At 52.9% G+C, this 17,965-nt stretch overlaps 1 protein-coding gene across 1 annotated transcript in view; it reads right to left on the bottom strand.

The window, feature by feature from the left end:
* SPEF1 (sperm flagellar 1) overlaps positions 1-17,965 on the bottom strand; it is an 85,485-nt gene that overhangs the window by 13,082 nt on the left and 54,438 nt on the right. The window contains exons 5-6 of the mRNA XM_069745090.1: positions 17,345-17,396; positions 16,322-16,427 (exon numbers count right to left, since the gene is read on the bottom strand). Of these exons, the coding sequence (XP_069601191.1) occupies positions 16,322-16,427; positions 17,345-17,396 (158 nt within the window). The remainder of the gene's footprint in view (positions 1-16,321; positions 16,428-17,344; positions 17,397-17,965) is intronic.

Genomic DNA, 17,965 nt, shown 5'->3' with positions numbered 1-17,965 from the left:
CTCCACGCTCCCGCCCCTTATTCTCCACGCTCCCGCCCCTTATTCTCCAGACTCCCGCCCTTTATTCTCCACGCTCTGGCCCCTTATTCTCCACGCTCTGGCCCCTTATTCTCCACGCTCTGGCCCCTTATTCTCCACGCTCTGGCCCCTTATTCTCCACGCTCCGGCCCCTTATTCTATGGATATCAGTATCTGAGCAGATCTTGACTGATGGCCCTCCATTCTGGTCTCATCAGCACTCTGAGTTTTTCAGAATTTATGGGGTTTACTTTGTTGCTTTTTGTGAAATGACTGCATGTCATCACTGGGATGAGATCTGGGGGGTTTCCATCCGTGGACCAGAAATGTCAATGTTTTCTTCCCCGGCCCCGATGTTCTCACTTTTCCCATGTGACCTGATCTCAATCATGCTGTGAAAAGCATCATCACCGCATTGTCCTGGATGATGGGAGACAATCCCTCCATGGATGAGAAGCCCCCGCACATTGTGAGTGATCCCCTCCATGGATGAGAAGCCCCCACACATTGTGAGTGACCCCCTCCATGGATGAGAAGCCCCCGCACATTGTGAGTGATCCCCTCCATGGATGAGAAGCCCCCACACATTGTGAGTGACCCCCTCCATGGATGAGAAGCCCCCACACATTGTGAGTGACCCCCTCCATGGATGAGAAGCCCCCGCACATTGTGAGTGATCCCCTCCATGGATGAGAAGCCCCCACACATTGTGAGTGACCCCCTCCATGGATGAGAAGCCCCCGCACATTGTGAGTGATCCCCTCCATGGATGAGAAGCCCCCACACATTGTGAGTGACCCCCTCCATGGATGAGAAGCCCCCACACATTGTGAGTGACCCCCTCCATGGATGAGAAGCCCCCGCACATTGTGAGTGATCCCCTCCACTTATGAGAAGCCCCCACACATTGTGAGTGATCCCCTCCATGGATGAGAAGCCCCCACACATTGTGAGTGACCCCCTCCATGGATGAGAAGCCCCCACACATTGTGAGTGACCCCCTCCATGGATGAGAAGCCCCCACACATTGTGAGTGATCCCCTCCATGGATGAGAAGCCCCCGCACATTGTGAGTGATCACCTCCATGGATGAGAAGTCCCCGCACATTGTGAGTGATCCCCTCCATGGATGAGAAACCCCCACACATTGTGAGTGATCCCCTCCATGGATGAGAAGACTCCACACATTGTGAGTGATCACCTCCATGGATGAGAAGCCCCCACACATTGTGAGTGACCCCCTCCATGGATGAGAAGCCTCCACACATTGTGAGTGATCACCTCCATGGATGAGAAGTCCCCGCACATTGTGAGTGATCCCCTCCATGGATGAGAAACCCCCACACATTGTGAGTGATCCCCTCCATGGATGAGAAGACTCCACACATTGTGAGTGATCCCCTCCATGGATGAGAAGCCCCCACACATTGTGAGTGATCACCTCTATGGATGAGAAGCCCCCGTACATTGTGAGTGATCCCCTCCATGGATGAGAAGCCCCCACACATTGTGAGTGACCCCCTCCATAGATGAGAAGCCCCCACACATTGTGAGTGATCCCCTCCATGGATGAGAAGCCCCCGCACATTGTGAGTGACCCCCTCCATGGATGAGAAGCCCCCGCACATTGTGAGTGATCCCCTCCATGGATGAGAAGCCCCCAAACATTGTGAGTGACCCCTCCATGGATGAGAAGCCCCCACACATTGTGAGTGATCCCCTCCATAGATGAGAAGACTCCACACATTGTGAGTGATCCCCTCCATGGATGAGACGCCTCCACACATTGTGAGTGACCCCTCCATGAATGAGAAGCCCCCACACATTGTGAGTGATCCCCTCCATGGATGAGAAGACTCCACACATTGTGAGTGATCCCCTCCATGGATGAGAAGCCCCCGCACATTGTGAGTAATCCCCTCCATGGATGAGAAGCCTCCACACATTGTGAGTGATCCCCTCCATGGATGAGAAGCCCCCGCACATTGTGAGTGATCTCCTCCATGGATGAGAAGACTCCACACATTGTGAGTGATCCCCTCCATGGATGAGAAGCCCCCGCACATTGTGAGTGATCCCCTCCACTTATGAGAAGCCCCCACACATTGTGAGTGATCCCCTCCATGGATGAGAAGCCCCCACACATTGTGAGTGACCCCCTCCATGGATGAGAAGCCCCCACACATTGTGAGTGATCCCCTCCATGGATGAGAAGCCCCCGCACATTGTGAGTGACCCCCTCCATGGATGAGAAGCCCCCACACATTGTGAGTGACCCCCTCCATGGATGAGAAGCCTCCACACATTGTGAGTGATCACCTCCATGGATGAGAAGTCCCCGCACATTGTGAGTGATCCCCTCCATGGATGAGAAGCCCCCACACATTGTGAGTGACCCCCTCCATGGATGAGAAGCCCCCACACATTGTGAGTGACCCCCTCCATGGATGAGAAGCCTCCACACATTGTGAGTGATCTCCTCCATGGATGAGAAGACTCCACACATTGTGAGTGATCCCCTCCATGGATGAGAAGACTCCACACATTGTGAGTGATCCCCTCCATGGATGAGAAGCCCCCGCACATTGTGAGTGACCCCCTCCATGGATGAGAAGCCTCCACACATTGTGAGTGATCCCCTCCATGGATGAGAAGCCCCCGCACATTGTGAGTGATCTCCTCCATGGATGAGAAGACTCCACACATTGTGAGTGATCCCCTCCATGGATGAGAAGCCCCCGCACATTGTGAGTGATCCCCTCCACTTATGAGAAGCCCCCACACATTGTGAGTGATCCCCTCCATGGATGAGAAGCCCCCACACATTGTGAGTGACCCCCTCCATGGATGAGAAGCCCCCACACATTGTGAGTGATCCCCTCCATGGATGAGAAGCCCCCGCACATTGTGAGTGACCCCCTCCATGGATGAGAAGCCCCCACACATTGTGAGTGACCCCCTCCATGGATGAGAAGCCTCCACACATTGTGAGTGATCACCTCCATGGATGAGAAGTCCCCGCACATTGTGAGTGATCCCCTCCATGGATGAGAAGCCCCCACACATTGTGAGTGACCCCCTCCATGGATGAGAAGCCCCCACACATTGTGAGTGACCCCCTCCATGGATGAGAAGCCTCCACACATTGTGAGTGACCCCCTCCATGGATGAGAAGCCCCCACACATTGTGAGTGATCCCCTCCATGGATGAGAAGCCCCCACACATTGTGAGTGACCCCCTCCATGGATGAGAAGCCCCCACACATTGTGAGTGACCCCCTCCATGGATGAGAAGCCTCCACACATTGTGAGTGATCACCTCCATGGATGAGAAGTCCCCGCACATTGTGAGTGATCCCCTCCATGGATGAGAAACCCCCACACATTGTGAGTGATCCCCTCCATGGATGAGAAGACTCCACACATTGTGAGTGATCCCCTCCATGGATGAGAAGACTCCACACATTGTGAGTGATCACCTCCATGGATGAGAAGCCCCCACACATTGTGAGTGACCCCCTCCATGGATGAGAAGCCTCCACACATTGTGAGTGATCACCTCCATGGATGAGAAGTCCCCGCACATTGTGAGTGATCCCCTCCATGGATGAGAAACCCCCACACATTGTGAGTGATCCCCTCCATGGATGAGAAGACTCCACACATTGTGAGTGATCCCCTCCATGGATGAGAAGCCCCCACACATTGTGAGTGATCACCTCTATGGATGAGAAGCCCCCGTACATTGTGAGTGATCCCCTCCATGGATGAGAAGCCCCCACACATTGTGAGTGACCCCCTCCATAGATGAGAAGCCCCCACACATTGTGAGTGATCCCCTCCATGGATGAGAAGCCCCCGCACATTGTGAGTGACCCCCTCCATGGATGAGAAGCCCCCGCACATTGTGAGTGATCCCCTCCATGGATGAGAAGCCCCCAAACATTGTGAGTGACCCCTCCATGGATGAGAAGCCCCCACACATTGTGAGTGATCCCCTCCATGGATGAGAAGACTCCACACATTGTGAGTGATCCCCTCCATGGATGAGAAGCCTCCACACATTGTGAGTGATCTCCTCCATGGATGAGAAGACTCCACACATTGTGAGTGATCCCCTCCATGGATGAGAAGACTCCACACATTGTGAGTGATCCCCTCCATGGATGAGAAGCCCCCGCACATTGTGAGTGATCTCCTCCATGGATGAGAAGACTCCACACATTGTGAGTGATCCCCTCCATGGATGAGAAGACTCCACACATTGTGAGTGATCCCCTCCATGGATGAGAAGCCCCCACACATTGTGAGTGATCCCCTCCATGGATGAGAAGCCCCCAAACATTGTGAGTGACCCCTCCATGGATGAGAAGCCCCCACACATTGTGAGTGATCCCCTCCATGGATGAGAAGACTCCACACATTGTGAGTGATCCCCTCCATGGATGAGAAGACTCCACACATTGTGAGTGATCCCCTCCATGGATGAGAAGCCCCCGCACATTGTGAGTGATCCCCTCCATGGATGAGAAGCCCCCACACATTGTGAGTGACCCCCTCCATGGATGAGAAGCCCCCACACATTGTGAGTGATCCCCTCTATGGATGAGAAGCCTCCACACATTGTGAGTGACCCCCTCTATGGATGAGAAGCCCCCACACATTGTCAGTGACCCCTCCATGGATGAGAAGCCCCCACACATTGTCAGTGACCCCTCCATGGATGAGAAGCCTCCACACATTGTGAGTGATCACCTCCATGGATGAGAAGTCCCCGCACATTGTGAGTGATCCCCTCCATGGATGAGAAACCCCCACACATTGTCAGTGACCCCTCCATGGATGAGAAGACTCCACACATTGTGAGTGATCCCCTCCATGGATGAGAAGACTCCACACATTGTGAGTGATCCCCTCCATGGATGAGAAGCCCCCGCACATTGTGAGTGATCCCCTCCATGGATGAGAAGCCCCCACACATTGTGAGTGATCACCTCCATGGATGAGAAGTCCCCGCACATTGTGAGTGATCCCCTCTATGGATGAGAAGCCTCCACACATTGTGAGTGACCCCCTCTATGGATGAGAAGCCCCCACACATTGTCAGTGACCCCTCCATGGATGAGAAGCCCCCACACATTGTCAGTGACCCCTCCATGGATGAGAAGCCTCCACACATTGTGAGTGATCACCTCCATGGATGAGAAGCCCCCGCACATTGTGAGTGATCCCCTCCATGGATGAGAAGACTCCACACATTGTGAGTGATCCCCTCCATGGATGAGAAGCCCCCACACATTGAGAGTGACCCCCTCCATGGATGAGAAGCCCCCGCACATTGTGAGTGATCCCCTCCATGGATGAGAAGCCCCCACACATTGTGAGTGACCCCCTCCATGGATGAGAAGCCCCCGTACATTGTGAGTGATCCCCTCCATGGATGAGAAGCCCCCGTACATTGTGAGTGATCCCCTCCATGGATGAGAAGCCCCCACACATTGTGAGTGACCCCCTCCATGGATGAGAAGCCCCCGCACATTGTGAGTGATCCCCTCCATGGATGAGAAGCCCCCGCACATTGTGAGTGATCCCCTCCATGGATGAGAAGCCCCCACACATTGTGAGTGACCCCCTCCATGGATGAGAAGCCCCCGCACATTGTGAGTGATCCCCTCCATGGATGAGAAGCCCCCGCACATTGTGAGTGATCCCCTCCATGGATGAGAAGCCCCCGCACATTGTGAGTGATCCCCTCCATGGATGAGAAGCCCCCACACATTGTGAGTGACCCCCCTCCATGGATGAGAAGCCCCCACACATTGTGAGTGATCCCTCCATGGATGAGAAGCCTCCACACATTGTGAGTGATCACCTCCATGGATGAGAAGTCCCCGCACATTGTGAGTGATCCCCTCCATGGATGAGAAACCCCCACACATTGTGAGTGATCCCCTCCATGGATGAGAAGACTCCACACATTGTGAGTGATCCCCTCCATGGATGAGAAGCCCCCACACATTGTGAGTGACCCCCTCCATGGATGAGAAGCCCCCGCACATTGTGAGTGACCCCCTCCATGGATGAGAAGCCTCCACACATTGTGAGTGATCCCCTCCATGGATGAGAAGCCTCCACACATTGTCAGTGATCCCCTCCATGGATGAGAAGCCCCCGCACATTGTGAGTGACCCCCTCCATGGATGAGAAGCCTCCACACATTGTGAGTGATCCCCTCCATGGATGAGAAGCCTCCACACATTGTGAGTGATCCCCTCCATGGATGAGAAGCCCCCGTACATTGTGAGTGATCCCCTCCATGGATGAGAAGCCCCCGTACATTGTGAGTGATCCCCTCCATGGATGAGAAGCCCCCACACATTGTGAGTGACCCCCTCAATGGATGAGAAGCCCCCGTACATTGTGAGTGATCCCCTCCATGGATGAGAAGCCCCCGTACATTGTGAGTGATCCCCTCCATGGATGAGAAGCCCCCACACATTGTGAGTGACCCCCTCCATAGATGAGAAGCCCCCACACATTGTGAGTGATCCCCTCCATGGATGAGAAGCCCCCGCACATTGTGAGTGACCCCCTCCATGGATGAGAAGCCTCCACACATTGTGAGTGATCCCCTCCATGGATGAGAAGCCTCCACACATTGTGAGTGATCACCTCCATGGATGAGAAGCCCCCGCACATTGTGAGTGATCCCCTCCATGGATGAGAAGCCCCCAAACATTGTGAGTGACCCCTCCATGGATGAGAAGCCCCCACACATTGTGAGTGATCCCCTCCATGGATGAGAAGACTCCACACATTGTGAGTGACCCCCTCAATGGATGAGAAGCCCCCACACATTGTGAGTGACCCCCTCCATGGATGAGAAGCCCCCACACATTGTGAGTGATCCCCTCCATGGATGAGAAGCCCCCACACATTGTGAGTGATCTCCTCCATGGATGAGAAGACTCCACACATTGTGAGTGATCCCCTCCATGGATGAGAAGCCCCCACACATTGTGAGTGATCCCCTCCATGGATGAGAAGCCTCCACACATTGTGAGTGATCCCCTCCATGGATGAGAAGCCTCCACACATTGTGAGTGACCCCTCCATGGATGAGAAGCCTCCACACATTGTGAGTGATCCCCTCCATGGATGAGAAGCCCCCGCACATTGTGAGTGATCTCCTCCATGGATGAGAAGACTCCACACATTGTGAGTGATCCCCTCCATGGATGAGAAGCCCCCACACATTGTGAGTGATCCCCTCCATGGATGAGAAGCCCCCAAACATTGTGAGTGACCCCTCCATGGATGAGAAGCCCCCACACATTGTGAGTGATCCCCTCCATGGATGAGAAGACTCCACACATTGTGAGTGATCCCCTCCATGGATGAGAAGCCCCCACACATTGTGAGTGATCCCCTCCATGGATGAGAAGACTCCACACATTGTGAGTGATCCCCTCCATGGATGAGAAGCCCCCGCACATTGTGAGTGATCCCCTCCATGGATGAGAAGCCCCCACACATTGTCAGTGACACCTCCATGGATGAGAAGCCCCCACACATTGTGAGTGACCCCTCCATGGATGAGAAGCCCCCACACATTGTGAGTGACCCCTCCATGGATGAGAAGCCCCCACACATTGTGAGTGATCCCCTCCATGGATGAGAAGCCCCCGCACATTGTGAGTGATCCCCTCCATGGATGAGAAGCCCCCACACATTGTGAGTGATCCCCTCCATGGATGAGAAGCCCCCGCACATTGTGAGTCATCCCCTCCATGGATGAGAAGCCCCCGCACATTGTGAGTGATCCCCTCCATGGATGAGAAGCCCCCACACATTGTCAGTGACACCTCCATGGATGAGAAGCCCCCACACATTGTGAGTGACCCCTCCATGGATGAGAAGCCCCCACACATTGTGAGTGATCCCCTCCATGGATGAGAAGACTCCACACATTGTGAGTGACCCCCTCCATGGATGAGAAGCTCCCACACATTGTGAGTGATCCCCTCCATGGATGAGAAGCCCCCACACATTGTGAGTGACCCCCTCTATGGATGAGAAGCCCCCACACATTGTGAGTGATCCCCTCCATGGATGAGAAGCCCCCACACATTGTGAGTGACCCCCTCCATGGATGAGAAGCCCCCGCACATTGTGAGTGACCCCTCCATGGATGAGAAACCCCCACACATTGTGAGTGACCCCCTCCATGGATGAGAAGACTCCACACATTGTGAGTGATCCCCTCCATGGATGAGAAGACTCCACACATTGTGAGTGACCCCCTCCATGGATGAGAAGCCCCCAAACATTGTGAGTGACCCCTCCATGGATGAGAAACCCCCACACATTGTGAGTGATCCCCTCCATGGATGAGAAGACTCCACACATTGTGAGTGATCCCCTCCATGGATGAGAAGCCCCCACACATTGTGAGTGATCCCCTCCATGGATGAGAAGACTCCACACATTGTGAGTGATCCCCTCCATGGATGAGAAGCCCCCGCACATTGTGAGTGATCCCCTCCATGGATGAGAAGCCCCCACACATTGTCAGTGACCCCCTCCATGGATGAGAAGCCTCCACACATTGTGAGTGACCCCCTCCATGGATGAGAAGCCCCCACACATTGTGAGTGACCCCTCCATGGATGAGAAGCCCCCGCACATTGTGAGTGATCCCCTCCATGGATGAGAAGCCCCCACACATTGTGAGTGACCCCCTCCATGGATGAGAAGCCTCCACACATTGTGAGTGATCCCCTCCATGGATGAGAAGCCCCCGCACATTGTGAGTGATCCCCTCCATGGATGAGAAGCCCCCACACATTGTCAGTGACACCTCCATGGATGAGAAGCCCCCACACATTGTGAGTGACCCCTCCATGGATGAGAAGCCCCCACACATTGTGAGTGATCCCCTCCATGGATGAGAAGACTCCACACATTGTGAGTGACCCCCTCCATGGATGAGAAGCTCCCACACATTGTGAGTGATCCCCTCCATGGATGAGAAGCCCCCACACATTGTGAGTGACCCCCTCTATGGATGAGAAGCCCCCACACATTGGGAGTGATCCCCTCCATGGATGAGAAGCCCCCACACATTGTGAGTGATCCCCTCCATGGATGAGAAGCCTCCACACATTGTGAGTGATCCCCTCCATGGATGAGAAGACTCCACACATTGTGAGTGACCCCCTCCATGGATGAGAAGCCCCCGCACATTGTGAGTGACCCCCTCCATGGATGAGAAGCCCCCACACATTGTGAGTGATCCCCTCCATGGATGAGAAGCCCCCGCACATTGTGAGTGATCCCCTCCATGGATGAGAAGCCCCCACATATTGTGAGTGATCTCCTCCATGGATGAGAAGACTCCACACATTGTGAGTGATCTCCTCCATGGATGAGAAGCCCCCACACATTGTGAGTGACCCCCTCCATGGATGAGAAGCCCCCACACATTGTGAGTGATCCCCTCCATGGATGAGAAGCCCCCACACATTGTGAGTGATCCCCTCCATGGATGAGAAGCCCCCACATATTGTGAGTGATCTCCTCCATGGATGAGAAGCCCCCACACATTGTGAGTGACCCCCTCCATGGATGAGAAGACTCCACACATTGTGAGTGATCTCCTCCATGGATGAGAAGCCCCCACACATTGTGAGTGATCCCCTCCATGGATGAGAAGACTCCACACATTGTGAGTGACCCCCTCCATGGATGAGAAGCTCCCACACATTGTGAGTGATCCCCTCCATGGATGAGAAGCCCCCACACATTGTGAGTGACCCCCTCTATGGATGAGAAGCCCCCACACATTGTGAGTGATCCCCTCCATGGATGAGAAGCCCCCACACATTGTGAGTGACCCCCTCCATGGATGAGAAGCCCCCGCACATTGTGAGTGACCCCCTCCATGGATGAGAAGCCCCCACACATTGTGAGTGATCCCCTCCATGGATGAGAAGCCCCCACACATTGTGAGTGATCTCCTCCATGGATGAGAAGCCCCCACACATTGTGAGTGACCCCTCCATGGATGAGAAGCCCCCACACATTGTGAGTGATCTCCTCCATGGATGAGAAGCCCCCACACATTGTCAGTGACCCCCTCCATGGATGAGAAGCCTCCACACATTGTGAGTGATCCCCCTCCATGGATGAGAAGCCCCCACATATTGTGAGTGATCTCCTCCATGGATGAGAAGACTCCACACATTGTGAGTGACCCCCTCCATGGATGAGAAGCCCCCGCACATTGTGAGTGATCCCTCCATGGATGAGAAGCCCCCGCACATTGTGAGTGATCCCCTCCATGGATGAGAAGCCCCCGCACATTGTGAGTGATCCCCTCCATGGATGAGAAGCCCCCACACATTGTGAGTGACCCCCTCCATGGATGAGAAGCCCCCACACATTGTCAGTGACCCCTCCATGGATGAGAAGCCCCCACACATTGTGAGTGATCTCCTCCATGGATGAGAAGCCCCCACACATTGTGAGTGACCCCTCCATGGATGAGAAGCCCCCACACATTGTGAGTGATCCCCTCCATGGATGAGAAGCCCCCGCACATTGTGAGTGATCCCCTCCATGTATGAGAAGCCTCCACACATTGTGACTGATCCCTCCATGGATGAGAAGCCTCCACACATTGTGAGTGATCCCCTCCATGGATGAGAAGCCCCCACACATTGTGAGTGATCCCCTCCATGGATGAGAAGCCCCCGCACATTGTGAGTGATCCCCTCCATGGATGAGAAGCCCCCACACATTGTGAGTGATCCCCTCCATGGATGAGAAGCCTCCGCACATTGTGAGTGATCCCTCCATGGATGAGAAGCCCCCGCACATTGTGAGTGATCCCCTCCATGGATGAGAAGCCCCCACACATTGTGAGTGACCCCCTCCATGGATGAGAAGCCCCCACACATTGTGAGTGACCCCCTCCATGGATGAGAAGCCCCCACACATTGTCAGTGACCCCCTCCATGGATGAGAAGCCTCCACACATTGTGAGTGATCCCCTCCATGGATGAGAAGCCCCCACACATTGTGAGTGATCCCCTCCATGGATGAGAAGCCCCCACACATTGTGAGTGACCCCCTCCATGGATGAGAAGCCCCCACACATTGTGAGTGATCCCCTCCATGGATGAGAAGCCCCCGCACATTGTGAGTGATCCCTCCATGGATGAGAAGCCCCCGCACATTGTGAGTGATCCCCTCCATGGATGAGAAGCCCCCACACATTGTGAGTGACCCCCTCCATGGATGAGAAGCCCCCACACATTGTGAGTGACCCCCTCCATGGATGAGAAGCCCCCGCACATTGTGAGTGATCCCCTCCATGGATGAGAAGCCCCCGCACATTGTGAGTGATCCCTCCATGGATGAGAAGCCCCCGCACATTGTGAGTGATCCCCTCCATGGATGAGAAGCCCCCACACATTGTGAGTGACCCCCTCCATGGATGAGAAGCCCCCACACATTGTGAGTGACCCCCTCCATGGATGAGAAGCCCCCACACATTGTCAGTGACCCCCTCCATGGATGAGAAGCCTCCACACATTGTGAGTGATCCCCTCCATGGATGAGAAGCCCCCACACATTGTGAGTGACCCCCTCCATGGATGAGAAGCCCCCACACATTGTGAGTGATCCCCTCCATGGATGAGAAGCCCCCGCACATTGTGAGTGATCCCCTCCATGGATGAGAAACCCCCACACATTGTGAGTGATCCCCTCCATGGATGAGAAGCCCCCACACATTGTGAGTGATCACCTCCATGGATGAGAAGCCCCCACACATTGTGAGTGATCCCCTCCATGGATGAGAAGCCCCCGCACATTGTGAGTGATCCCCTCCATGGATGAGAAGCCCCCACACATTGTGAGTGATCCCCTCCATGGATGAGAAGCCCCCACACATTGTGAGTGACCCCCTCCATGGATGAGAAGCCCCCACACATTGTGAGTGATCCCCTCCATGGATGAGAAGCCCCCACACATTGTGAGTGATCCCCTCCATGGATGAGAAGCCCCCAAACATTGTGAGTGATCACCTCCATGGATGAGAAGCCTCCACACATTGTGAGTGATCCCCTCCATGGATGAGAAGCCCCCACACATTGTGAGTGATCCCCCTCCATGGATGAGAAGCCCCCACACATTGTGAGTGACCCCCTCCATGGATGAGAAGCCTCCACACATTGTGAGTGACCCCCTCCATGGATGAGAAGCCCCCACACATTGTGAGTGATCCCCTCCATGGATGAGAAGCCCCCACACATTGTGAGTGATCCCCTCCATGGATGAGAAGCCCCCACACATTGTGAGTGATCACCTCTATGGATGAGAAGCCCCCACACATTGTCAGTGACCCCTCCATGGATGAGAAGCCTCCACACATTGTGAGTGATCCCCTCCATGGATGAGAAGCCCCCACACATTGTGAGTGACCCCCTCCATGGATGAGAAGCCCCCACACATTGTGAGTGACCCCCTCCATGGATGAGAAACCCCCACACATTGTCAGTGATCCCCTCCATGGATGAGAAGCCCACACACATTGTGAGTGATCCCCTCCATGGATGAGAAGCCCCCACACATTGTGAGTGATCCCCTCCATGGATGAGAAGCCTCCACACATTGTGAGTGACCCCCTCCATGGATGAGAAGCCCCCACACATTGTGAGTGATCCCCTCCATGGATGAGAAGCCCCCGCACATTGTGAGTGATCCCCTCCATGGATGAGAAGCCTCCACACATTGTGAGTGATCCCCTCCATGGATGAGAAACCCCCACACATTGTCAGTGATCCCCTCCATGGATGAGAAGCCCCCACACATTGTCAGTGACCCCTCCATGGATGAGAAGCCTCCACACATTGTCAGTGACCCCTCCATGGATGAGAAGCCCCCACACATTGTCAGTGACCCCCTCCATGGATGAGAAGCCCCCGCACATTGTGAGTGACCCCCTCCATGGATGAGAAGCCACCACACATTGTGAGTGATCCCCTCCATGGATGAGAAGCCCCCGCACATTGTGAGTGACCCCCTCCATGGATGAGAAGCCCCCGCACATTGTGAGTAATCCCCTCCATGGATGAGAAGCCTCCACACATTGTGAGTGATCCCCTCCATGGATGAGAAGCCCCCGCACATTGTGAGTGACCCCCTCCATGGATGAGAAGCCCCCACACATTGTCAGTGACCCCCTCCATGGATGAGAAGCCCCCGCACATTGTGAGTGACCCCCTCCATGGATGAGAAGCCACCACACATTGTGAGTGATCCCCTCCATGGATGAGAAGCCCCCGCACATTGTGAGTGACCCCCTCCATGGATGAGAAGCCCCCGCACATTGTGAGTAATCCCCTCCATGGATGAGAAGCCTCCACACATTGTGAGTGATCCCCTCCATGGATGAGAAGCCCCCGCACATTGTGAGTAATCCCCTCCATGGATGAGAAGCCTCCACACATTGTGAGTGATCCCCTCCATGGATGAGAAGCCTCCACACATTGTGAGTGACCCCCTCCATAGATGAGAAGCCCCCGTACATTGTGAGTGATCCCCTCCATGGATGAGAAGCCTCCACACATTGTGAGTGATCCCCTCCATGGATGAGAAGCCTCCACACATTGTGAGTGATCCCCTCCATGGATGAGAAGCCCCCACACATTGTGAGTGACCCCCTCCATGGATGAGAAGCCTCCACACATTGTGAGTGACCCCTCCATGGATGAGAAGCCCCCACACATTGTCAGTGACCCCTCCATGGATAAGAAGCCCCCGCACATTGTGAGTGATCCCCTCCATGGATTAGAAGCCCCCATACATTGTGAGTGACCCCTCCATGGATTAGAAGCCTCCACACATTGTGAGTGATCCCCTCCATGGATGAGAAGCCTCCACACATTGTGAGTGACCCCCTCCATGGATGAGAAGCCCCCACATATTGTGAGTGACCCCCTCCATGGATGAGAAGCCCCCACACATTGTGAGTGATCCCCTCCATGGATGAGAAACCCCCGCACATTGTGAGTGACCCTCCATGGATGAGAAGACTCCACACATTGTGAGTGATCCCCTCCATGGATGAGAAGCCTCCACACATTGTGAGTGATCCCCTCTATGGATGAGAAGCCCCCACACATTGTGAGTGACCCCCTCCATGGATGAGAAGCCCCCGCACATTGTGAGTGACCCCCTCCATGGATGAGAAGCCCCCGCACATTGTGAGTAATCCCCTCCATGGATGAGAAGCCTCCACACATTGTGAGTGATCCCCTCCATGGATGAGAAGCCCCCGCACATTGTGAGTGATCCCCTCCATGGATGAGAAGCCTCCACACATTGTGAGTGATCCCCTCTATGGATGAGAAGCCCCCGCACATTGTGAGTGATCCCCTCCATGGATGAGAAGCCTCCACACATTGTGAGTGACCCCCTCCATGGATGAGAAGCCTCCACACATTGTGAGTGATCCCCTCCATGGATGAGAAGCCCCCGCACATTGTGAGTGATCCCCTCCATGGATGAGAAGCCTCCACACATTGTGAGTGATCCCCTCTATGGATGAGAAGCCCCCACACATTGTGAGTGACCCCCTCCATGGATGAGAAGCCTCCACACATTGTGAGTGACCCCTCCATGGATGAGAAGCCCCCGCACATTGTGAGTGATCCCCTCCATGGATGAGAAGCCACCACACATTGTGAGTGATCCCCTCCATGGATGAGAAGCCACCACACATTGTGAGTGATCCCCTCTATGGATGAGAAGCCCCCACACATTGTGAGTGACCCCCTCCATGGATGAGAAGCCCCCGCACATTGTGAGTAATCCCCTCCATGGATGAGAAGCCCCCACACATTGTGAGTGACCCCCTCCATGGATGAGAAGCCTCCACACATTGTGAGTGATCCCCTCCATGGATGAGAAGCCCCCGCACATTGTGAGTGACCCCTCCATGGATGAGAAGCCCCCACACATTGTGAGTGATCCCCTCCATGGATGAGAAGCCTCCACACATTGTGAGTGATCCCCTCCATGGATGAGAAGCCCCCGCACATTGTGAGTGACCCCTCCATGGATGAGAAGCCCCCACACATTGTGAGTAATCCCCTCCATGGATGAGAAGCCTCCACACATTGTGAGTGATCCCCTCTATGGATGAGAAGCCCCCACACATTGTGAGTGACCCCCTCCATGGATGAGAAGCCCCCACACATTGTGAGTGACCCCCTCCATGGATGAGAAGCCTCCACACATTGTGAGTGACCTCCTCCATGGATGAGAAGCCCCCACACATTGTGAGTGACCCCCTCCATGGATGAGAAGCCCCCACACATTGTGAGTGACCCCCTCCATGGATGAGAAGCCCCCACACATTGTGAGTGATCCCCTCCATGGATGAGAAGCCCCCGCACATTGTGAGTGATCCTCTCCATGGATGAGAAGCCCCCACACATTGTCAGTGACCCCTCCATGGATGATCTCAGGGGCTTTACTGCTCACAGACAGAGGACTCATGGCCGCGTCATCTTCAGACGTCAGAACACAACGTCACCCCATCCTCTGGCTTCTTGCAGTGTCAGTCTGTCAGCGGCCGCCTCCCTGTGGGCAGATGGACTGACACCTGCCGGCTGCCATGCCCCGGCAAGCTCTGCGCTCGAGGAGACATCCTGGCACTTTCTGGATTTTCTTGGACGCCCTCAGCCCTACTTCACAGTAATTGGACGTCTCTGTTTGAGCTTCTTGAAGATTCCATAAATGGCTGATTTCGGTGCCATCTTACGAGCAGCAATGTCCTTGCCTGTAAAGCATTGATGGCTGCACACGTTTCCTGGGAGGTTTCCTTGGTTATTAGGAGAAGACAATGTTTTCAGGCTCCATTATAAAGCCTGACAGAGAGACATCAGTGTCCTTCTTATTGTGATTACAAATTTCCACTCTAAAAACTGAAACCGTAAAATGTGTGAAAATCGACAGTTGTCTCAAAACTTTGTCGTCACAACTGTATATTCCATTGTTAATTTTCACCATGGAAACAGTCAGCAAGCTGCTCTTCAGCAACTCCTCACCAGCTTCTCTGACCTCCTAGAACCTTGGGGAACAAGCAATGAGCACAGGGATATTTCAGCACAGCATTATGAATACAGCTCTGGAGTAAAGGATGAACTTCTGCACTATTGGATGTAGATTCTGTATATAATGGTAAGAGGCCTGCCGGGCACGGGCGAGGGATGTTGGGAGTTGTCCTTACCTGAACGGTTTCCAGGGAGACCATCAGCGCCCGCTCCTTCTCTGCCAGCTGGATCCGGACACTGGAGTCAGGGTGGGCGGCCTGGGCGTAACCCTGCGAGGCTTTACTGAGGGCGGCGAGACCGAGAGGTTATTACATCAAATAATATAATAATCGCCATAGCAACAGAACGTTATAATAGTGAGGATAACAATCCTCGTCACCATAGGAACAGAACGTTATAATATAATAGTGAGGATAATAATCCTCGTCACCATAGGAACAGAACGCTATAATATAATAGTGAGGATAATAATCCTCGTCACCATAGGAACAGAACGCTATAATATAATAGTGAGCATAATAATCCTCGTCACCATAGGAACAGAACGCTATAATATAATAGTGAGGATAATAATCCTCGTCACCATAGGAACAGAACGCTATAATATAATAGTGAGCATAATAATCCTCGTCACCATAGGAACAGAACGCTATAATATAATAGTGAGGATAATAATCCTCGTCACTATAGGAACAGAATGTTATAATATAATAGTGAGGATAACAATTCTCGTCACCATAGGAACAGAACGTTATAATAGTGAGGATAATGTTCCTCATCACCATAGGAACAGAACGCTATAATATAATAGTGAGGATAATAATCCTCGTCACCATAGGAACAGAACGCTATAATATAATAGTGAGCATAATAATCCTCGTCACTATAGGAACAGAATGTTATAATATAATAGTGAGGATAACAATTCTCGTCACCATAGGAACAGAACGTTATAATAGTGAGGATAATGTTCCTCATCACCATAGGAACAGAACGCTATAATATAATAGTGAGGATAATGATCCTCATCTCCATAGGAACAGAACGCTATAATATAATAGTGAGGATAATGATCCTCGTTACCATAGGAACAGAACTCTATAATATAATAGTGAGGATAATGATCCTCGCCATCCCTATAGTATAACGTTGTAATCACACAGGCGCCTCCTCGCTGTTGTCTCGCTGTTGTCACCCACCTCCCAGCGTCCGCCTTGTCTCCGCCGTTGCTATTCTGCTTTGTTGCATAACCTGGAATATAAGGAAGATTAGGAGACGTGTGATTGGATGGATTTAGGCGTGTATGCCCCCTTATCTTCCCATAAATCTGACATGTAACCTACTATGCAGAACTATGAGTGCTGCTCTGGATGTGATTAGGGTATAAGATGTGATATAATGGCAGATCTATGAGTGCTGTTCTGCATGTGATTAGGGTATAAGATGTAATATAATAGCAGAGCCAGGGTGGATAAAAATCAATGTTTTTTTTTTTTAAATAAAAAAAAAAAAAAAATCGGATTTTTTTTTTATTTAAATCGGATTTTTTTCAATAAACTGCTTTTTGAGGAAAATATTTTACCATCCAAAGGTTCTTCCATCATGAGATAAAGCTGAGTTGTTTAACTCAGTAGAATAAAGGCTGTATATGTGTAACATTCACAATGCCATGCTCTTCCAGAGGTTTCTGTAGGATTAGTGGGCAGTTTCTCTCCTATATTATCACAGACGCTCGCTTTACTTACGCAGTTCTCAAAACTGAATTTGACTCCGCAGAGGTCCCAGCCTCTTCTTCACGGCAAAAATGTTACAACATGAAG

This window comes from Ranitomeya imitator, chromosome 1 (genome assembly GCF_032444005.1).
Source record: "Ranitomeya imitator isolate aRanImi1 chromosome 1, aRanImi1.pri, whole genome shotgun sequence".
Classification (NCBI taxonomy): Eukaryota; Metazoa; Chordata; class Amphibia; order Anura; family Dendrobatidae; genus Ranitomeya; species Ranitomeya imitator.
The sequence above is the reverse complement of the archived record's forward strand: the minus strand, read 5'-3'. Positions and strand labels throughout refer to the sequence as shown.